General features: G+C 38.3%; 1 protein-coding gene across 6 annotated transcripts in view; it reads left to right on the forward strand.

Annotated features, from left to right (window-relative positions):
- The window catches only part of GALNTL6 (polypeptide N-acetylgalactosaminyltransferase like 6), a 539,467-nt gene that overhangs the window by 480,865 nt on the left and 35,119 nt on the right, over positions 1–23,483 (forward strand). For all 6 annotated transcript variants that reach the window (XM_077177323.1, XM_077177322.1, XM_077177325.1 and 3 more), the window contains 2 exons: positions 11,988–12,105; positions 18,966–19,073. In XM_077177323.1, the coding sequence (XP_077033438.1) occupies positions 11,988–12,105; positions 18,966–19,073 (226 nt within the window). The remainder of the gene's footprint in view (positions 1–11,987; positions 12,106–18,965; positions 19,074–23,483) is intronic.

The following is a 23,483-nucleotide window of genomic DNA, read 5'->3' on the forward strand; positions in this document are numbered from 1 at the left end:
TTGCTGAACTCTCCAGCTCAGTCAAGGGACTTAATTTAGTAACTGAGATGGAGGGAGGAGTATTTTTAATTCACTGATGTACTCCATTTATGTATTTGTTTCCTAAGAGGGAAACAATAATGAAATCTTTTGTGATAAAGTCAGTTTGCTAGGCTTACAATAACAGAGAATGCTTAACTTGAAAAGGTTTTATTTTAAGATTTATAATACTGTAAAGTAATTCAAAGAAAAATGCAAACAATATATTCAAAGTTAACATTTGGGGCATGTGTGAAATAATATTTTTAAAAAATTGTTTTCACTGTAGGCTCCTATATAATAGCACTAAAAATGTATTATAGGTCAGTATAAAGGCTCAGCTAGAGTGGTTTAGTGACTGGGGAAAGAACTTCTCTTGTATCAGTTTCTAAACAGACATTTTTTTGCAAGAATTGATATTTCAAAGGATTATTTATATCAGCAGACAAGACATGCACTTCCTGAAAATGGATTATTTCTGTGTTCTACTACTTACTGCAATAGATCGTATGCTGACTTCTTATTAGAAAATATATTTAAAATATCTTACATTAGTCTCCACCTAGAGTACAAATTAGCTGTGCTTCTTCAGTAGAGCTGTAGCTGGGAAACTGAACTCAAAATCTTTCATGCGAGGAAAAAAATGTTCTTGATTATATTCCTTTCTCTGAAACAGGAACTTTTTATTACTTACATTATTTGTCAAGAATATGACACATATTTCTTGCTGCATACTTGGCTGTTGGCTTTTGTCTTGATAATGAAATACATACACACAAACTGTGAATGGATCATGACAGTGAACTTCATTATTCCACAGAGAGGTGAAGGAATATTGGCTTGCTTGTGTGGTGTTCATCATGTGGACACCATTGCTCATGGCAACAGGAGTTTGTGGAGAATGACATTATTCATTTGGAGTTTTGCCCGGCAGCTATCTCTATTGTTAGTGCAGAGCAAGTAATGTGATGATCTTGAAGGACTACCAGGGATACATGCATGGATCCTGTGCTCACATCTACGGTGAAATTTCAGAGTTGCTCAATTTACTGAAACAAAAATAGGAAGTTTTTTTCACTGTCTCCTAATTTTCTTCTTAGTCATTGCATCAGATGGCACCTGTTTGTAATTAGGGTCTGTCCTACAGCAGACAGGGTGTGTCTTTGAAAACCTCAAACAGGTGGTGCATCTCCTGCATCCATTTCTCTCTGATGTATTAAATCCCCCAGAAAGTGAAATCAAGTCTCAAGGTGAATCCCTCCCGTGTGATGCAGGAAGAGGAAGGTTGCTTTGTTTGTTGCTTCTGCACTGGGATTTGGAGTATGCTGAGTTTTCTCCTTGGAAAACACAGGTGTATAAACCACTCCTAGATTAATGGCAAGGTATTGGTACAGACAGGGTGAGGTATGGAGGAAGAAAACTGCTAATGCAGAGCATGCTGTGTCAGATTTGCTTGAAGCTGTTCTTCCTGCTCTGGAAAGAGAAGCAATGAAGACAAAATGCTGACCTCTGTGAAGCTCATTCCTCTTCTCAGAAAATGTACTTAGTTTTTCTTTCTTGCTATTATTCTTTGTCAAGAAATTGTACCTTCCAGGTAGAGCAGATTTCAGCCTCCAGGAATAGTTGCACCAGCAAGTGATTGAAAGATATTGTCAGGAATCTGCTTCACCTAAGCCCAAAACACTGTTTAGTTGTGACCATTTCACTTTTCTGCCTCTGTGGAGAGATTAAGCCTCATCACTAATAAAAAAAACTAAGTTATGAAGGGAGTTCTTTTAGTAATATTTGAAAGCAGATTTTTTCCTGTTGGCTTGTTTGCTTTCCCACTTGCTCGTAATATTAATTGTTAATGGAATAACATCCTGTGTAATTACAATGGAAACATGGTTCTGCTTTTAAGTATAGTTATGAGGAGAAAATATTCATAGTGTTCATTTCACTTTATCTTCATTTATAAGTGTAGCATTTAGAAGAATAGCATCCTATGTACAGCCTTAGAATTAAAGCTTTAAATGCAACTCTGTCAATGCTAATGATTTCAATCTTTGACCTGCAGTTCTGTGTTTCATAATGTACTTATTTGTGTTTTGCAATTTGTATTTTAATTGCCTGTCGAAGAAGATTCATGCATAACATTCTTCCTTTAAATCTTTCATTAGTTGTTTTTTTTTTTTTCTTGTCAGCAGAACATGGCTGAATGTTACAGCAGCTGCTTTACAGCCATAACTCTCCAGTCTTACTGCTGGTAATGACAGCCAACAATTTACTGTGTGTATTAAGTTCAGTTCTGTGTTTTTGTACAGCTGAAGTTTTTAGGAAAATATTTTCACACATGTAGGACACCAAATGTCAGACTGACCTAATTACTGTTCTTCTCTACACTTTCAATAGGCTTTCTCCTCTTCTCTTCTGCTAGCTAGAGATGAGTGGTTTGAAAATGTTTTCTCTAGCAAAACATTCAGATGTATTATCTTGGTCTTTATGGCATCATAGTTCTCCTTTCTGGTTAGCTGTTAGTGAGGGATTGTTTTTGTTTACTAAAATAAATGTCAGAAGTGAAACCTGCTGGTGAGATCCGTGCTCCTCAGTTCCCACCAGCTGCAGAGAGAAGCATCCCCTGAGAGTTTTTCAGGGAACCTGGCAAAAAAAAGTTTCCTAGGCAGGGAGTTGGGGAATGAGCTATAGGACAGGATTGAAGCCAAGAATTCAGGAGACTCAGAACAAGAGATCAAAAAGAAAGAAGTTTATAGTGACAGTGTAGACAGTATAGATTTCTGTCCTTTGGAGATGTACAGGTTTTATTCAGTCAGCATAATCTGTGCTGACCCTGGCCACCAGATAAAGATAACAGATGATGATCTCAAAGATTAAGGGTAGATTACTGCAGCATAAACAAAGGTGATGTAAGTATTGTGGGGCTGAAGTAGTGTCCCATGGTGAGAAGTTTTTGGGCAGATGGAGCAATTTTTCTCCTTGGGGTCTGAGGCCTGAAGCCCATCTCTGTGCTGGCAGCAAGTCGGGATTGGCAGCAGCACCTGAGCCTGTCACTGAGATTGGATTCACGACCCCAGGGAGAGCCTCCACCTTTGAGGGGGAGAAGCTGGAGAAAAGTGAGGACTCAAGGCCTTAAAGTGGACCCTGAGTCATCTTTGAATCTGCATTTGAATTATTTCTCAGAGGAGCCAAGAAACCCATTGAATGAGAAGCACTGAGCACTCTTTGTGTAGTCTGTAAAATAATAACAGTATTACCAATTCCTCCTGTGAATAACATCCACTTAATGCGACTATCTGTCAGTAATGATCTAGATGATATGGATCCCATTTGTTTGAGGTGGTGGATGTGGCCACTGGTGGAGACCAAGTGAAATTACAGTTCCAGTGGGGTCAGTAGCTGCTATTTCTAACAAAGATTTTTCTGATTGTTTGTGATTAAGGATTTGCTTTTTCCGTTGTGTTTGTGTTGGTTTTTGATGGGTTTGTGGATGGTTCTTTTGTAATCTCTTAACAATAAAGCCTGTCTAGGTTAGATTAGCTGGGTTGGTTAGAACATATTGCTAATAATGGCAAGGTTGTAGGTTTGATCCCTGTACAGGCCATTTACCTGTGGATCCCTTTCAACCCAGAAGATTCTGTGATCTTCTCACCACTTACAAGAGTTCTTATTACTGTTCAGCTTACCTTCCTGCCAGTTCAGGATTTGATACACCTTTTCTTGTGCTTTCTAATGTAATTCTGAAGTGATAGGACTGTCTCTAACGCATTTTTTAAATTTATTTGGGCATCGATTGCCCAAATCAATTTCTCCAAATCTTGAGATGTTTCTTAAAATAACCATAACACTTTTTTTTTTTCGTATATTGTTAGTCTAGATAAATGCAAAAGAATATTTTTTTTCTGGAAGCAAGTTTTCTGGAGACAGGAGTCTTGGGGTTTGAGTTAATGCAGTTACATTGCTTATATGTTATTGTTTTAGTTCTTTTTTTTTTTCTTGCTGTATTTTCCTTATAGATATCTACAGGTTAATTAGGGTGACCCCTCTTGATCCATGTGCTGTTACATGGCAGGCAGTGGGACAGTGCTGACACAAGAGTATCTGGGCTGTGTGAGCATCTGGATCCAGGAGGGAAAAAACTTGCAAGGCAGCTGCAGTCTCTGTTGGTCAGTCACCTAAAAGCCAGCAATGGACCCAGTCCAGCCTGAGGCCATATCATCTCCTGTTTTCCTGCTTTTGAATTGCTCCCAAAGGTGCTAGCTGTTCTTAGAAATGTACCCTATACAGCTAGAAGAGGATTTTAGTGTGCAACCTCCTTGAGGGAAGGAGGCTGGTTGTCTCACTTGTACTGTGTAGGGATTCTTGTTCCCAACTCAGAGATCAGTGTGGTTTGCTCAGCAGTTTCCACTATGGCCTGTGTAAATTAGCAGAGCTCCATGGCAAACTGATTAGCTGTATTGCCTTCAAAGTCAGGTGCAGAGTTCACATACTTGGCTTAATTTCACTGCAATTGATAATAAACCAGGAAGGTTCATTTCTCTTATTTTCCACAGCCTGTCCATTTTTACAACATCAAATTAAAAGTAGATGCTATCATGGGATAATCAAGTGCTCAACCTCATCAGTTTTCAGCTCCTTCGTGCTCCATTGAGAAGTACTTTCCAGTGTTTTTTCTGTCAGTTCTGTACTTGAAAAGCTGCTTTCAGTGCTTCACAGATTCCACAAGAAAATATTCTTGTGCCTCTGGTGCAGACTGGGAGAAATCTAATGCCTGGATCCCCATTACCCTCTCATAATAGGGTAACACAGCAAATTATAGAGCTTTAATAAATGGCAATGATGCATCTAGGAGAACATTTCCAGGATCCCAGAATACCTTTGGCTGCATATTAGCCTCTTCAGGCATATTTTTTTTTTCCTTCTTAAAACTTAGCATTCATGAAATCTTTGACCACTGGCAAATGGATGAGTCGCTTTTTGTAGCAATGACACAGCTACAAAAGCTGTGCCAAGCTCCAGCCTCCCCCTTCCTGTCAGCATGGAATCTTTTCAGGCTTCTGCATTAATCCCCAAAGACAGACATAAATGAAATATTAAAATTACCTTTTGTCCCTGCTTCCCTGCTTGTGTTTGAAGCAGTGTTTGTGCATAAGGGTGGAGTGGGGGCACTTGCTGACAGTACTGTGGAAGAACTGATCAAAGGAATAACATTCATCCACATCCTCAGCACCATGGCAGATCACAGCCATATCATTAACTGGGTGTCTCATCTGGTTAGCCTAGTGTGAGAGCTCTGTCTGCTCGAGTCAGTCACCAGGGGCAGTCTGTGGGACCCTGAAGAAAAGCCAATTCCATCAGGATGCTAGGCAGCAGTGTTTTTAAAGACTTTGCTAAAAAATCAGGAGAAGGTTATTGTAACTATACTTCCACTTATTCAAAATCTTTGCAACTCAGAAATGTTCTGGAGATGACCTTCACTAACTATTCAGTCTGATCTGGTGTGTGAACAATGGCAGGAACAGAAAAGAAAAACCACTGAAACTCCAGGTGCCATTTCCTTGCAGTGCTTTAATTCTTACCCTTCTTATTTGCCCACCTGAATCAATTTTGTGTCACACAAAGAAAGCCAGAGCCTGAAATACTGCAGGACATCCAGAACAAGTAAAAGCTTCTCTTTTGTGTGGAGTTTATGGTGGTGATTGCAATTCAGCAGCCTTGTTGGTCTTTTTTCCAAGTCCCCAACTGCTATAAGTGTGGTGCTGTACAGTAGCATGCAGTGTATTTATCAGAAAGGCTTCTTTTCCTCACTGGTCATTCTTAAAACCACCCAAGCTGCTGGGTGTACACCTTATGTACAAAGCTATTTTGGGTGGGCTCTCATATCTTTAAATCTACTTTAATCTGCAATAAGTAGTCAAAATCATCTGTAACTTTTAACAGCAGACTCCTAACTGATTGGATTTGTAATCTAGGAATCTGCCTTGGGAGGAAAAAGTCTGAATTAAAGGACTATTTTGAAAATAAGAACCTATTTTCAGCCCAGTGGTTATGTTTCAAAAGGAATCATTTATTATCTTTAATGAAATTGAAAATTTCTCCTTGAGTTTAAACTTTGCTTATGATGCTATACTGGGCTTAATTAAATCAATAAAGCAAAAGTAAGCCCTGGAAGATAATTTTCTGGTTTATATCTTTCTGTCTAAGGAGGGGAAGAAAACATTGGGTAGCAATTCTCTTCAGATACTGCCCCCATATGTTCTGAGAGAATTTCCTCGAAAATAGTGATGGGATTTAATGAACTGTTGTTATTCATAGAAACATGGAATCAAAGCTCAGCAAAAGCCAAGAAACCTGAAGTTCCTCTTTTAGGGACAGTTGATACTTTTTTACCTCCAATCTATCTTCATTTCTACATCTAATTTTCAAAGATTATATTTTCAAGGGACAACTGTGAATGCAGATAATATCCATCAATTTGAAAAGCTGCTAAACTGACAGAGTTGTTTCAAATTGTGTTTAGAGGTTGTTTTTGTTTTCTCTAGCAGTTCTTCCTACTGATAAATTGAAGGATGTTTTGCTGCTGGTGAACCCCATGTGTCCAAGATCCATCCCTCCTCATGACATGAATGTGGCTTAGCTGAGGGGCTGCTCTCAGCTCTGCTCTCTTGCTTTTACAGCACTCAGGCCTCAATCTTGTGACACTGCTTGTGTATTAGATTTGTCTCTTTAGCATGACTTCCAGCTGTTCATTTGCTCCTTGGTTTTATCCTTCTGAACACCATTGCCTGCAGGACATTTCCAGAAGCTTCCATTTACTTTTACCTTCAGGATGCTCATTTGTGCTGACCCACTGCTTAGTTTGAGTGCTGTAGATCTCCTCTAACAATAATTCAGACAGATTTCTCTTGGATTATGAGAGGTAATTATGGGAAGGGGAAGCCTTTCCTTCAGAGTCTTCAGTCTCTACCCAGCTCACCTCTTTCTCATTAATTTTCTAATATGAGAGGAAAGGGCCTCATCACCCACATAAGGACTCATTGCTTTTTTACAATATAATTTTTTTTTAATGAAGTTTAGCAATGTAGTAAGAAAAACAAGGATCTGTGATGAAATTACAGTGGAAACTTCTATAAACTGAAAGTCAAGCACTTTTAGAAGTTTCTTTGTAGCTGACTCTCCACAGCTTTCTGGCTCACCATTTGAAGAATTGGGTTTTATCTTAATATTTCCCAAATAAAAATGGAATTTAAAAATTGCATGTGATTATAGAGAGACTTTGAAGTTGAGTTTAATACAACTTGGCTGCTACCTGTTGCAGCACAATGATCATTTGAACAGGTAGTTTACATTTATCTAGGGTAAAAGTTGTTCAGAAAAGGGGACACTTGAGTTAAAAAAGAAAGAGAAAATACCATAGGCTAATGTAACAGTGACAGATTTTACTTTCTGAATGTTGGTGCATTTGAAAATACATTTTATTACATTTTAATTATATTTGCTTAGAGAATTAAGTATATAAAGCATTCCACTTTTTTTTTACTTCTTGAGAAATTCACAAAGCCTTATCAATATTCATTCAGCTAATTTGAAATCTTTTACTATGCACAGTATAGAAACTGTCTTTAGGTGGAGCAACCACTAAATTTTTATTTTTGTCATTTACTTTCTTAACCTACATCACATCCTTGCCATCTGCTCAACTCCTCTTAATTTCAGTTCGGTTTTACTCCTGTATTCACTTCCTCCAAGTAGCCAAGTCTGTCACTAACATTACACGTACATAAATTTTAATTTTCAGGTTTTTCAAACTTTTATTTAGGATTAGTGTCAGCTTCTGCTATTTCCTTTGAGAAGCTTTGGTACAGTATGAGGACTCACTGCAGACAGAACCTGGGGCAGTCACCAGTGAAACAAGGTAACTGCATTTATTCCCCCTCCTGAGGTGGGTATCACTGGTATCACTAGGATGAAGGGACGCTTCTTGCTTAACAAGACATTGAAATTCATTATTAAAAATGCAGAAGCCTAACTCAAAGCTGCATTCAGTAGGTCACCAGTCATTTCTGGGGCTGTCACTGTGCCAGCTGCACCATGGCCCCTTTCCTCCTTTTCCATTTACATCCCTGATGCCACGAGGTCAGTAGGACCTAGTCCTGATTTCTGCTGTGGGCTATTTGCCTTGGTTTTGTATAATGTGCCAGTGGGTTTGGCACTGAAGGTCAGTTTGTCTGATGTGTCCTGCATGAGATGGACTCCTCTCTCCAGCATTCATCCGTCTCTGTTCAGTAGTTCAGCACAGAGCCTTTTATCAGTCTGGGTTGTACAGAGGGGTACAGAGTGCAGTATGTGCCATTCCTTGGATTCAATTACAATGGCCAAATTTCAGCTGTTTTGAGCGGTGATTCCTATCAGTGTACCTACTGTGCACGTCATCCAGCACAAGTGCTTTCCCATTTTCATTTCCCTCATTTTCGTTCTGCAGGCTGTCAGAGCTTCTCTTCCCTTCTCACAAATCCTTTAGTTCCACTGTGTGTATCACTCTTGCAGTGTAATGATTGTAAGCCCTGCAGTTTGTGTCTTTGTAACACACCATATTTGTTTCTATTGCAACTACCTTCATGCTCCTTTGAAGTTCATGTCATTTTACTCTTGCCTTGAAAATTCATAGGTGAAATTATCTCCTTCCTTCCTCTGCATGTTAATTGCAAGCAGTTAAAAAAAAATCTTTGCTGGCTACAGTTTGAGCTACTGCTGCACTTCTTTTAGTGCAGTTTTTTGTTTGTAATGTATCTTTTCCTATTAAGTATTTGCCTGCCTTTTTCTCAGTCTATATTTTTTGCAAAGCAAGTTTTGTGGGGTTTTACGCTCTAACTGAATCAAATTCTTTCTCTATCTCAGCACAGCAATCCTTGACCAGTTGGGCCATTTTTCAATCAGCTAGCTTTTACTTCCAATATTGTTCTTTCATGTATGTTCAGTGAGTCTGTGCAGTAGTTCTCAGGTGGAAGGATTTTTGCAAATATTTTTAAGTTTAGCAACTTTACCCTTCCAGCTTTTGTGATGTTTTAGGAGCCTTTGTCCTTTTAATGTTTTGACCGTAAGAACTTTACAGCTTTCCACTGTAATTAATCACATAATATTATGCTATAATAGCTCAAGCCTGATTGTTTAAGCATCTGAGCAGGACATTTCATGAAAAAATTACTCCTACAAACATAGCTTTGTACTTGACATTTCTATACAGAAGCCACTAAACAAGAGATTAATTCTTCTCCTTTGGGCTCAGTGCAGTTATTTTATCTGTGTAAGTGATCCTATTGATACATAAGGACTTTTCATATCAGCCATGATTGCAAGACTGGACTCTTGCCTTCATATTTTGGAGACAATTTAAGGCCTGTTCAGCAGTAGCTGCTTGTGGCATGGAGTGGAATTCATGCTGTGCCAAGCACTCAGTTTCACACAGCTTATTACTAATTCCACTCTAATGAAAACCAAAAGGCCATCCTGCTTTTCCTCTTCATTGCTCTTCCTACAAAACAACAAATGTCAGAACATCTTGTGGAATAGGAATTAATGGGGCAACATTACGTTCAATTTCTTCACTTTTTTTTTAAAGAATTGCAAAAATTATGGGTTTGCTACGGTTCCAGTCATTAGGTAGTTTTGTTAACTGCAATAAATGTTCTGAACTTTCACGTCTAAAGAACAAGGGGTTTCGTTACTCAGGATTTATCACTGGAAAAATCTATCTATTCAAATATAATTTGTAAGTACTTGCCAATTATTTTGGAATTTTAAGTCTCTGATTTTTTTATCTTCCATCTGATTTACCTGTGGTAGTTACCTTTTTTATAGGCCATTCACTCTACTGAGGGAAATGCTTAGGAAAGATATTATATCTATGAGAAGTAGAGAAATCCTGCATTTTCCCAGTGATTTCTGGGACTACATTTCTTCTGTCAGTAGCAATTTAGTTATAAGCATTCTCATTGTAAGTCCTTTATAAAAGGACATTATGTTTTGATCATTTAAAACCTGAAGTCAAAAAGGACATGTTATAATTAGATTTACTTTGGTAGGAATTGAAAATGTATCGTAGTAGTCAGAATGCTCAGGGGAAGGTTTCTAATAAAATCTCTGTTTAATTTATTCATATGTGGAAATATTGAAATATGAAATGTCAATAAAAGTAAAAAAGTATTAGCATTCAGTGTATGTTACACTGCACAGCCTTGTCAGTTCGGATTTTTTTTTCGCAAAACATTGTTTCTCAAAGTTTCTATGTGCTTTTAAAAAGAAATCTCTAAAGGAAAATGAAATTAGTCTGTAAGAGTCATGAAAATTGGTAGTTTAATTTTTTTTTTAAGCTACCATATAGAAGTGAAAGTAAAATTATCCATAATGTTTCTCATTACCATGAATGCAAATGAGGGGATAATTTTCTAACATTGGTGTGTGGGATTCACTGGCTGCCTGATGGTGGCAGAGACCAGTCAGCTGTTTGCTTGCTACTTTATCGTCTCTACTGCCTTAGATAAAAGACAGCAGCCTATAAAATTGTTAAGGCAGAGAAAATATGGCAGAATATTCCATTAACATGATGTCCTCTTCAGTAAACTTCTAACTTATGCATGGATTCCTGAAATATTTACCAGTCCCAAGTTCACTGACAAATCCTAAACCAGTGGCAAAGGGAGAAGTTTTTGTTTTCCACTCAGGGCTTCCAGGATGATACCATCTGCTCCCATAGCTCCAAACAAACCACCAGCAGTAATTCAAAACAAAATGCCCCAGGACAGAATAATTTTCCCCTGGGGCTTTATTGCTACAAGACACATGGCACAGGACCCAGTTTCATGTTAGCTCTCTGCTAAGGAAACATTGCATGGAAGCCATCCAGGTCTCCTGTGGCTTTGTCTTTTCTTCTCTCTCTGACCAGCTATCAGTATGAATGTGTTCCTTCTGGCCTCTTGCTGTAAAACTCATAAGGCTAGTGTTGATCCACATTGATGGAATTGCATAGTTGGGTTGGACTTTCTTAAGCGTGTTGTTTCCCTCCTGTTCAGCATAGATGTCCTTGTATTCCCCTTCCACCACAACTTCAAGGAATAAGTTGAAGAGCAACATTTGAATTCTGAAAGCTGTCACTGTATTTACTGCATTAGAAAGGTGTTCTTCTTGATACTGAAAGAAAATAAAAAGAGAAAATGCTTGTTTTCCAGTACAAAATTCCTGCTTATAAATTTGCAATATGTTTTTGTCGTTATTCTCTAACAATAACTTTAAATATCTCATTTGTATTCTATATTGTCTGTGGAAAAGACTGAGTTAATTTAAGAAAATGTCACATAATTATTAATGGAATAAATGGAAACATGGGAAGCATAGCAAATTATTTGCCTATAAGTCAAATTACCACTGTGAGACACATTTGAGGAGTTCTAAATGTTTAGGAAAGCAGATGTTTAACTCCCAACAGCTTCTCTTCAGCCATCCTCTTTCACCTTTCTGCCTTTCTCTAGCCAGCACATATGAGACTGAAATTAATTGAAAACTTTTGCTCACTTTCAAATGCACATTACTTCACATGGAGTACTGAGACTCATTAAGTACTTTGGCAGTTTTCCAGAGTCCCTTTCTTTCTCTGTTACTTAGCAATAAACAGAACTTTTGGGAAGGCTATTAGTTTTTTGGGCTTGGTTTTGTTGGGATTTTTTTTTTAAAAAGGAGTTTGTGCATGACTGTCTACCATTCTCCAGATCTACCACATTGCCTGTTTCTCATCTAGAGCCCCTCTTTGGATGAATAAAGGGAAATATTGTTTGGTTGCACTGCTATCATATATGTTTATCTATGCCTTTCATAGCTTCACAACTCAAACAAACATTCCTACAAACACACCCAGAGGGCACATACACACACATGGGCCAAACATCTTCATTATTGTTTGTGTTGCTTTATTCATCCTTCAGGTCTCCTGTAATGGCTGGAGGTCTGTTTGCCGTTAACCGGAAATGGTTTTGGGAGCTGGGAGGCTATGATCCAGGATTAGAAATATGGGGAGGAGAGCAGTATGAAATCTCCTTTAAGGTAAGTCATCAAGCCACTTTATAGAATACTTCCTTGCTGGTGTTATCACGATGCTTTTATTCATCTGGGTTTCTGTCTTTTTTAACTAAAATTAATTTACTACAATGCTTCTTTTCATTGGGAATTTCCACAGTGCCATAAGCAAATGCTCCAGAAGCCATATAAAAATCACACTGGGTGCAGCTCCCTCTGAAAACATGGTACCTTACCACTGTCAAAGAATGAAGTTCCACCTTTTCCCTTTTATCAAGTCTTCTCCACTTACCTTCGCTCAGATGCTGTGTTTGTGCTCAAGTGTTGAGCTCAGTTCAACAAGTCAACAGAGAACTAATGTAGCAGAAAAGAAAATGGAATAATTTTTCTGTCCAGATCAACAAGTTTAATCACCTCTGGGGATAGGGTCCCCTGTAGTCAGCTCAAGAAAATGGGTAGAAATAGAGAAAGTCATAGGAAGAAAGGCTCCTTTCAATAGCAGTGGATCACTAGAGCAGCTCAGCTGCCATGAGTTGTTATCTGCAGGCCAGCTGTTCCAAAGGAAACTTTTTAAAATTGCATTTAAATTATTGTAATGGTATATGGGTCATTTCAAGTGCTCAGGTTATGTACAACCAGCCATGTTATAGTATACCTTCATATCCTGTATGTGGACATGTGTATTGAAATCAGTTACTTGGCATTTACATGTAGACCTGAAAGTCTTGTTACTTTCTACATGTCAGACAGGTATTTTTATTAGTTTACTGAGGACTAACATGTCTAATTTTGAGTTTATTTCCCAGTATACCCAAAGACATAAAAATTTTACCTCATGGTCTCTACATGCAAAGTTTTGCAAGGGCTTGATAGAGTTTCCTGACTTAGATTATTTGAATCAAATGTATTTGGATAGAGCTTGGAACTGAAATTGCAATTCAAATTTACCTCCAGGATCTTTCCAGCCTACTTCCAAACTCTGTTAGTGTAAAGCTCTTTAAATAAATAATAACATGTCAGCCATGACTAATATCAGATATCTTGCAGCTGAGTTTCAGCTGCAATTAAAACAATGCTGAGGCCATTCTGTTGACTGAAATGTACAGTGTCACCCAGCACTGGTTTTCCAGCCTCTCTTTACAGGAGTTCCAAGAACTGCAAAATGTTTTGCATTAACTGGCTTACTCTCGTGTTTCTCCAAATCATTTTTATACTTCAGGAAAATCAAACAGGAAGGCAGGGGAAACTCAATAGCTAGACTGTATGTTTAGAATATATTGATTTACCTTCTGTCCATTTAGATTGTTTCAGAGGCAAATATAAGTAGTTACTTGCAGCTGTCACAATGGACTCTGACAGGTCACCCATGATTTTATTATCCTATTTCAAATATTCCTTTTATTCATCATCGCAAAGAATATACTTGTTGTTCTCTCCAGACTTTGTATAGAAACCATGGTAACACAACTGGAAATTGAGATACCAGACTGTCCCAGTGTTTTGTTCAAGTGATAGATTTTTTTTTTTTGGAGGCAGCTGTGGCACACTGGGTCTCATTTCAGTCATATCTCTGGATCTATCACATTAGTATATAATAACCTTAGGGTCCTTGTCCTTTCTTACTAGTGTTAAAAGAAGAAAAAAATAGTCTTTAGAAATTACTGCCAAGTAGGAGTAAATTCTTATTGGAAGAATTTAAGAGATATAAAATAAAAAAGAAAATTGTTGTTTGGTATGGAATAACAAAAAATTGGAAAAAATCACAGAGGTGGAAGAGACAAAGAACTGAGGTTTTTTATGTCAGAATCACCACAATCAGCTTGGGAAAGGTTTCTGCTTCAGCAGATTCTACTGTAGCTATAGATTGAGTTATCTTAAAACTTATTAAATGAGGACAAGTTAGCCAGACAGTTCAATTTACCAGATCTATTGAGAAAACTTGGTAAGATAGTGGACTTGCAAATTGTTCCAAGATCAGTGAAAGTCAGTGAAAAAGCCAAATAACCAGACTGGTTCAGCTTCCCTGGCTTCACTTGAGTGAATCTAGAGATGACAATTTACTCTTTCTTAGAGCATCCACATCTATGGCCTGTGGAAGTGTTGTCGGACAGGTGCTGTGTGTTGATGCCACATCTTACTTTAATTTGCTTGGCAAATAATTATTTGGAGTACTCTGGATGGTGACACAGCCACAAACTGTCTCAAAATATGACTTCTTCATTAAATAGTTTCTTAGATTAAATTTTACATAAGAAAGCATTCAGGATTTTAATTTTTGGCAACATCAGGGCCCTTTTTTTTTAATCAAAAGGTGTATGACATCTTGCTGACAGTACTCTTTGGTGTGTGCTAGACTTGTGAAAGCTGCAAAGCACTGGAGCTCACCTGATTAATAGCATTTCTTCACATAACAAGGAAAGCCACTATTTGGGAAATCCTAGATTTAAATCTATTAGACAGGCACAGTTTATGTAGTAATCACCACAATACAGAGTAGCAAAACATACTAAAACATACTAAAAAAAAATGTCCTGTGTTTCCTGAACACCCTTGTGGTTGACCTTGGCTGTTTGCCAGGTGCCCAGCAAAGCTGCTCTAACCCCCCCTCCTCATGTGAGTAAGGGAAAGGAAATATAACAAAAGGCTCCTGGATCAAGATAAGGAGAGGGAGAGATCACTCACCAGTTACCATCATGGGCAAAGGTGACCTGAACTGGGGAAAAAATATTTTATTACTGATCAAATCAGAGTAGGGCAATGAGAAATAAATGCAAATTTTAACACTTTCCCCTACCCTTCCCTTCTTCTCAACTTCCCTCCCAATTTTCTCCTCCTCCTCACTCTCAGGGGAACGGGAAATGGGGACTACAGTCAGTTCATCATGTGTTGCCTCTGCTGCTCCTTCCTCCTCAGGGAGAGGAGTCCTCACAATCTTAACCTGCTCCAGCATGAGATCCTCCAGGGGGAGCAGGTCCTCTGTGATCTCTGCTCCACCATGAACCTTTCAGGGGCTGCAGGGGCACAACTGTCTCACCATGGTTTTCACCACAGGCTGCAAGAGAATCTCTGCTCCAGCACCTGGGGCACCTCCTCCCCCTCCTTCTTCCCTGACTTTGATGCCTGCAGAGCTGGTGCTCTCAGGGATTGTCACTCCTCTCTCTGGCTGAAGTTGCACAGAAACTTTTCCCTGTTCTTAAATCTGTTATGCCAGAGGCACTACCGCCATCGCTGGTGGCCTTGGACCGGGGCATGTCCATCCTGGAGCCAGCTGGCATTGGCCCTGTTGAACCTGAGGGAAGCTTCTGGCAGCTTCTCTCAGAAGCCACCTCTATTGCCACCCTGCTACCAAAACCTGGACATGAAAACCCAGTGCAATCCTTTGCACTAGACATTCCTTAGGCATCGTAAATCATACCTTAACAAAAATGCTAATGCTGATTCCCTCTTCTCTTGAAGATAGTCATCTGTATCTACAGTTGTTTCATCCTTATCCATGCCAATGCATTTTTTTTAATTCTCTTCATCCCTGTTTTCCAAAACACACCTCCAAGTTCATTAATCCCTTTCATTATCATCATAATCACTGTTAATTCCCTCCACAGCTGTCAATCTTGGCAGCAGATAGGGAGTGGAGGAGCATTGCCACTTGTTAGTGCAGTTGTAATCTATATAAAGGACTGACAAATGTGGAATATTGCCAGTTTTCTCAGAATTTTAGAGGTGCTGGTGAGTATTGTTGAAATACCCACAGTCATCAGTTCCCAGTTTACATGGTACAGTTTTAATATTTCCTGACAGGAAATCCCACTTCACCTCCAGTAAATGGTTTTGCAATTTTCAGACCCATTGACTGTAGATTTGCTGTCAGTGATCCTATTTTTCAATTTTTCTTTCATTTAGAGGAACATTCTCACTGTGTGTAAAAGTTCACAGGAAAATATTGTTCTTTCTCCTTTTCTACAACTGCCAAATCTGTTCTTTTGGCTTATATTTCAAGAAGAGTGAAAAATCCCATAAAATTTTTATATTCTTATTTTCTACAACTTTTTCAGCCCCACTGTTGTAATACGTTTCTCCTGTTTGTAGTCCATCCCTCTTGCACAATATGAAGAGCACCAAGTTGTTGCCTTTGCATGCAATACTTTATATTCCTCTTCCACCAGTTTACAGTTTGTATTTTCCCTTCATTTCTATGTCTCTCACTGTTGTCTGTCTTGCTACTGGCTCTCAGCAGCAGTATATTTCTCAATAAGTTTTGAAGCCTAATCCAAAGTCCATTCAGTACCCTCTAAATCCTTTGAATAATTTGCTGTATGTTTATGTTCCTTTTCTCCAGCAACACATCCTCCACTGCTCCAAAATCATTAGTCTCTTACTACAGTAATTATGACTACAGTGTAGCATATGGATTGGAATCTCAGTCTTGCATGCACAGTATTTACATTTTCCAGGTAGTTTCCAGGCCGGATCACTCATAAACCAGAGAGATAAGGTGGGGGAATCACAAGAGAAGGCAGAATTCAATTTAAAAGACAAAGAAGTAATGTGAAAGGAGAGTGATTCACCCAAAATCCCACAGGAGCTCTAGAAGAGAGCCAAAAAACACATCTGTGGCATCTAAACTCCAGTTAGGAACAAAGCCACATAACCACAGCTTAATTTCTTTTAATGCTTGTGTTAATGCCTGCTTTTTGCCTTCAACCATCCCTATAAAATGCTTTGCAACATTCTGTTGGAAGGAGCCATATAAAGATAAATTGTGAGATAGTCTCTAGTTGACACATAAACTACTCTTTTGATCTTTCCAAGCTGGAATTGCATTATTTTGGTTTCATCTTTGTTTTTTATACCTCAGCTGCAGACCAGATTCATTGCTTTTGTAAGAAGGAGACATTAACGATCCTGAGAGTTTCATTGCTTTTGATATAATTTTGCCAAATGTCCCACACCACCTGAGTTTCTTTCATGGTATGCTGGAGGTCTGTAATACTTAACACAGAAGTCATTCTCCAATTTCTTGTTTTTAGTGCGTGTGACAGAAAAATGCACATTTTAAAGACAAAGTTGCCAGAATTGATCTTCTCAGGAAAGTATAAAAAATGCTTTTAATACCATTCTGAAGCTGAAAGATAAACAGGAACAGCTGCTAAATATCCTTCAAGGCAGCCCAAGATTCATTTCAATTACCCTGCACAGCATACCTCAGGTGCAGCACAGCATTTTCAGGTTTTATATCTATCAAATATAAGCCTAACACAGTGTTATTTCCTCCCACTTGTTATTGCCTCAGCATATCTGACTGGGGTTTCTTTTTTTTTTTTTTTATTTTATACTGTTACCCTACTGCTTTAGAGGAAATGCAATATATGTCTACTGCAGCTCTCATTGCCTCAGTTAAAGTAATACTGGCCTATATATATATAAATATGTATGTATGTACATATATCTGTAATTTCTGCTTTCTTGTCTTTTAAATTTTTGCTGGGGCTGACCTTTGAGTCACACTGCTATGCTGTCCTTTCTTCAAAGGCTAAGAAGCCTTGATTAATCACAGCAATAATTTGTCTAGCCTTTGAAATGACACCTCCTTTAAAAAACAAGAACAAATAGTAAACATAGGTCCACACTTTCACTGAGCACTGGGTTGTTTGAAGACAGCCACAGAGAGCAAATTTCCACTTAAAAAAATACAAATGATGTAACATACAATGGAAATACTGTTAGAAAAGTAAATAACATTATTTTAATACTCTTGCTTTTATGATATTTTACTATGTTTATGCGCGTTTTCCAGTGAATTAGCTGTCATGAGATGAAACAGGTGAGGATTTCAAGGTTAATTTAAGAGGCAGATTTTACAAAATGTTTTTTTTTTCAAGAAAATGATCCTCGTGTCTGCATGGCATGACTTCTTCCAAGATTGCTCTGGGTGGTAATAAGCTATTTTGGCATGGAGGCAGAGCATTCATTTGAGTCTCCATTCCCAATCTACCAGCGAACTTCCTCCTTAAGAAGGACTGTGCTTACTAGGAGAGTAAATGACATGTCCTGAGGCACCTACCCAGAGCTCCTATGGCTTAGTCAATTCTGTGATGGCAGACAGTAAGCAGCAGCTTCCAGAGTAGCTCTCAACTCTGACTGCACATCATTGTCCATGGAATTTAAGGACAAAGCCCCACTTCTGCTACTTTCAAGCCTTCCTTAGACATTTACATTAGTGTATTTAGGTTTGCTCTGTAATGAGATTAGATCCTCAAACATTTCATTATCAGGTCTCAGTTGGATGTCGTGGCTAATTGCTAAGGGACTGTAAGGGCTGATACATAAATGATCTGTAAGAAGCAGCTATCTAAAGCACTTTGTCATTCAAGCCTTCACTCTAACCCCTATTTTCACCATTCACAATATGAATAGCACAGTCAGTCAGGGGCTAGATTCCAGGACCAGGCAGGTATACCCACTATAACACAAACAGGCAAGCACAATGAAAGTGGTCGAACTTAAACTCCCTTCCAACCTGAACTATTCCATTCTATTCTATTCTATTCTATTCTATTCTATTCTATTCTATTCTATTCTATTCTATTCTATTCATTTCTATTTCTATTATAGTTCTATTTCTATTTCCTTTCTATTCTATTTATATATATTTTATAATTTTCTTTTGAACATACTCTGCTTTTGCACAGTGAGGTTCTGGGGGGGAGAGTCTGCCACATTACCATATCCCAGTTACCAGCATGCCAAGAAGACCACCATGACTGTGGGAGGGGTCAGCACAGAATGATGTGGTTTTTTCCCATACACGTTAGTTAAAATGGGTTTTTTTGCCATGTTTGTTTCCAGGAACCATTCTTTCTTTCACTTGCTTTCTGTCTGCTTTCCAGGTGTGGATGTGTGGAGGTGGCATGTATGATGTTCCATGCTCTCGAGTTGGACACATCTACAGAAAGTACGTCCCGTATAAAGTCCCTTCTGGAACCAGCCTTGCACGGGTGAGTAATTGGGTCTTGCTGTTTTTCATTTTCATTCATTATCAGTCTCTTCATTCCTTGTGAACCAGTTTCCAGTAAACTATTAAAATGGAAAATGAATGTTTCTTTATTTTTCTGAAATGAGATGTGCAATTACTGCAGTTATCCTGCCTTTCAGAGATAAGATTGCCAAGAATAAAATGGAAGCTTAAAATTGCAGAGTTGGACGTCTCAGTACAGAAGCACGTTTCACGCTGATTCAAAAGAACCCAGGAATAACCTAAGGCTTGTGGTTCTCAAATTGCACAGTGTTGTCAGTTGTAGTTTTTGTAAGCAGGACCAATTTGAATGCACATTTTCTTATCAGTCAGCAGAACTGGCAGAATCTCATAGAAGGGATGTTTTCTAAGGCAAAGGGACTGAGTAACAATTATTTGAGCGTCTGTCTGATTATTGTGTAAAATCTGGTTGTGGCATACAGCCAGCTTGGAGCTCTGAGAGTGAGAAATTACAAGACCTCTAGACATTTCTCAAAGACTACTGAACACATTCATATCCATGAGGGGGCTTTTTGCTCAAAAGAAAATGTTCTGTAACTTTCTGGAGATGTTCACAGGATGTCAAAAGATGGGAGATGAAGGGCACAGATGTAGCTTCCAGGAAGATACTGGTATTTATTCATGCTTGAGTTTAATCTTTTCTGGTTTAGAGGGTTTTTTTTATAATAAAATGGCATTAATATTAAAGTCTGCATATTGCCATAGGGTAATACTTTATGAACCATAGTTTTTTCTTAATAATGAAAATGTGGTATGAATAAAAGAATGAATTTCTTGCTTTAAGGGGGAGATATTCTCAGTTTCAGCACCGCAGGACCAGGCTTGCTGTACTAACTGCAGCAGAAAAAGGAGGCTGCCTGTGCTGCCTGCCTGCCAGCTGGCTAGACAGAAAGAAGAATTTGCATTAACAGGACATCAGTGGTACACAATTCAGTAATGGAATTAGTGATGGGAGCAAAAACTGTATTGACTAAACTGTGAGATTAATATCTTCCCCAGGTATAGCTCTATGTCCTGTCAGAATTGCCTCATCCAGATTTTTGGACTGCCTGAATGAAACTCCTTCATTTATGATATTCCCTGCAAAACATCACACAGAACTGGAAATAAGAAATTCAAACCTCAGTCTCTATTTTCTTCTGTTACAGCACATAGTATCTCATTAGAGAATATGCTCTCTCATGCACTACCTGTAGGAGCAAAATACAGTAATTTCTATTTGTGCTACTGGCATCTTGCACAGTTCTGTGCTGAACTGACTTCCATGGTGGCACTGTGAATGCCTACAACCATCAGGAAGCCACAGCCTGCAGCCTCCCTGTACTATTTATTTTAGCGTGATTTCAAGAAATCATTTATGAAATATTACTGAAAAAACATTTCTAGTTATAAATCTGATATCTCTGCCCATGCACAGACTGATTACTTTATAACTTGTGGGAAAAGATTTAGTGATTGGTCGTATCCTTCCGTTGGGTAATTCTGTGTTGTGACAGTCCAAAACATGATGCTTAGGTAAATTTGTGATATACAGTTATCACTAACAGAAACTTTGAATTTTCAGACTCACAGCTTCTTTCCAGTACAGTATTCTTTCCATTGCATCAAGGCTAACAAGAGCACAAGAGCATCTCTATGTTTTGGTGTTTTGGGCTATTTCAATAACTAGGCAAGAAGGAGAATTTTGTCCTTGACCTATCATATTGTGTGTAATTTTAAATCTAAAAATATACTCTTTTGCTCATCCTTGCCAGAAAAAAAAAAAAAATCAAGGACAGATTAATCTTCAGTGTGTCAGCCCTAAATGGAGCTGTTAGCCAAAATAATATTAGGCAAATATCCACAGAAGTGGCCTGGATATTTCAACTGTCTTTGCTTTATCCTCCAAATGTTATGCTATTCAAAGACTATAATCTACGCTTTATGAGTTTTTTATCAAAAACTTTGTTCTAGTTCAAATATATAATGAGTAACACACTCAAGAATATCTGGAAATATTATCCCCACTGCCAAAAGGAGTACTTTTCACTACTAAGTAGTTTCCACAATGGTTTTTACTAAATCCCTTTCTACCTTCTGCTGTTTAAAGGAGCATGCCAGAGATGCAGTTCACAAAGGAACGAGCCCAAAAAGCCCAGCTCTGGTTCTATAAATGAGTGCAAGAGACCTTTGTTAATCAAGGGAGAATTTCCCCTTGTGCAGATACTGCCTAAAAGGTTGACAAATTTTCCCATCATTTTCCCCAGCAACAGCAGAAGGGAACTGGGGACTGGAATTAGGACGAGAACAGATCTCCCAGACAAATTCAGGCACAGCCCAAATCATGCCATGGGTTTCCTTTCAAGCTGTTTCAGCTTATGTTTACCCTTAGAACATAATCTTTAAAGTGAGCATTTTAACTTCCCTTGGGATTTCACCTCTCTTTATCTTTTAGCAGTGAGTTTCAACACACAATTTCAGCCAGCTACGTAATACTTGACCAATCTCAGTATCTGCTTAGAGACCTGTAACCCGGCATGAGAATCATGTCTGCTTTAATAAATCAGAGACCTGTCAAAACCTTTGTTGCACCATCACTAAATAGTCATTATTGTACCACACATAATAGTATGGATCATGATATCAATTTTATATCTTACCTGTCACTCAAGATTGGGGAAGCTTATGCATATTGGTTGCTGCCACATCCCACATAAACTGAAAAGCATACACATATAAAACAGTTAGGAATATTGTTTGGTGGTGGAGAGCAAAATTAAAGAAAGCCGTAAACGTGTAGTTTTATAAACAGATTCTGATAATTAAATGTAGATAAAAAGATTGAATATTTTTTGTCTGAAGATGTCTTAAAATATTGCTGCTTGCTGAAAGCAGTCAGTGTTAAATTTACAGGCAACTGCTCATAAAGAAATATTAATAGGCATGCAGATGTCAACACTGATTCCACTTTTTAACCTGGAAAAATCACATAATTATTCATTCATTCCAAACCTGTAAATCTGCACAAAGCTGCAGTAAATAATAACTAATTTCACCTGTTTGTTTTTGGTAAGGCATGTTTAGAAAGCAAACCCCCAGATCCTAAAAACTGCTGAATTGTTCTACTGGATTATTTTAGTTGCTTTTTGTATTTCTGATTCTTGCTTCCCTTTTAACAGTTTCAGCTAAGCCATTTACTTTTAGCAAGTTACCTATGAAATTGGACTGCAGTGTATATTCTTAGCATTTTCTTCTAGGTGTATCTCAATTTATTATTTATTTTCTTTAGTTTTGTATTTGCTTTTTGGGTGGTTTTTTTTCTACTTGTGATCCTATAAAAGCTGTAAGAAATATATCAATAAAATCTCATTGTTCCATAGGATTTGCAGAGATGAACTAAGTTTCAAAATATATCCACAGAATTTCTTTTTCTTGCAGGTATTTTACACAGCATTTTAGGATTAGCCACAGAGCATTAGCACATTAGGCCTTTTTGAAGGGAAGGGCAATCCCACTGAAATTCAAATTGGATGCTAACTCCACAGGGTGGTGAATCCTAACCTTAAGTTGAATTCCTCCCTGTCTGCCAGGACATGGGATCCCACAGTTTAGCTATCAAAAAAGATCATAAAGGAGATGGAGAACTAGATATTCTTGGACAATAACTACATCAAAATGGTGGTAGCTACTTTTCAGGATTTACTGCATAGACTAGCACTGGAACCCAAGTTATGAGGCTAAATAAATCTATTTGAGTCAAACCCCTGAACTCTTCCAGGCTCAGCTGCTGGGATGGGCTATGGACTGTATGGGTCTGTAACACAAGCATGGCAACAGCCAGCAAATTTGTGGAGATGTTCTTGTAGTGTCATTCTGTGTTCCACAGCCACAGAGCTAGGGGCAGGCAGCATCCTCACTGGGACTGGAAACATCCCTGCCCCCAAACTCTGCAGGTTGGCCTCATTTGAGCAAGAGGTTTAGATTTTCCAGTGCATGGATCTATTTTTGTGTACCTGGTGGAGATGCAAACTTTTATAGAGAGGATGAAATCCTGTTTGTTTTCAGATGACGTCTGTGGAATTTCAAGCTTTAGGTATTTGCAAACTACTGGCTGAAAATAAATAGGCTCTTGCCTCTCTGCCAGCTGTGCTAACTCATAGAAGATTTATTTATATACCACACGAGCTTTGTCATCTAGTTAGAATACTGTCTTCCATGCAGATGCATTTCTTTTATGCCTGCAGACATCTCTTTATTTGGGTTGGGTTTTGCTGGTTCTTGGAGTTTTTTACATAAATATTTCTGAAATGAAATCCAGTTAAGTTTAAAACACAGTTATGTGTTATAAGATATCCAAGGAGGGGAAATATTGACAAATAGCACTGTGTAAATT

Source organism: Agelaius phoeniceus, chromosome 4, assembly GCF_051311805.1.
Source record: "Agelaius phoeniceus isolate bAgePho1 chromosome 4, bAgePho1.hap1, whole genome shotgun sequence".
Lineage (NCBI taxonomy): Eukaryota > Metazoa > Chordata > Aves > Passeriformes > Icteridae > Agelaius > Agelaius phoeniceus.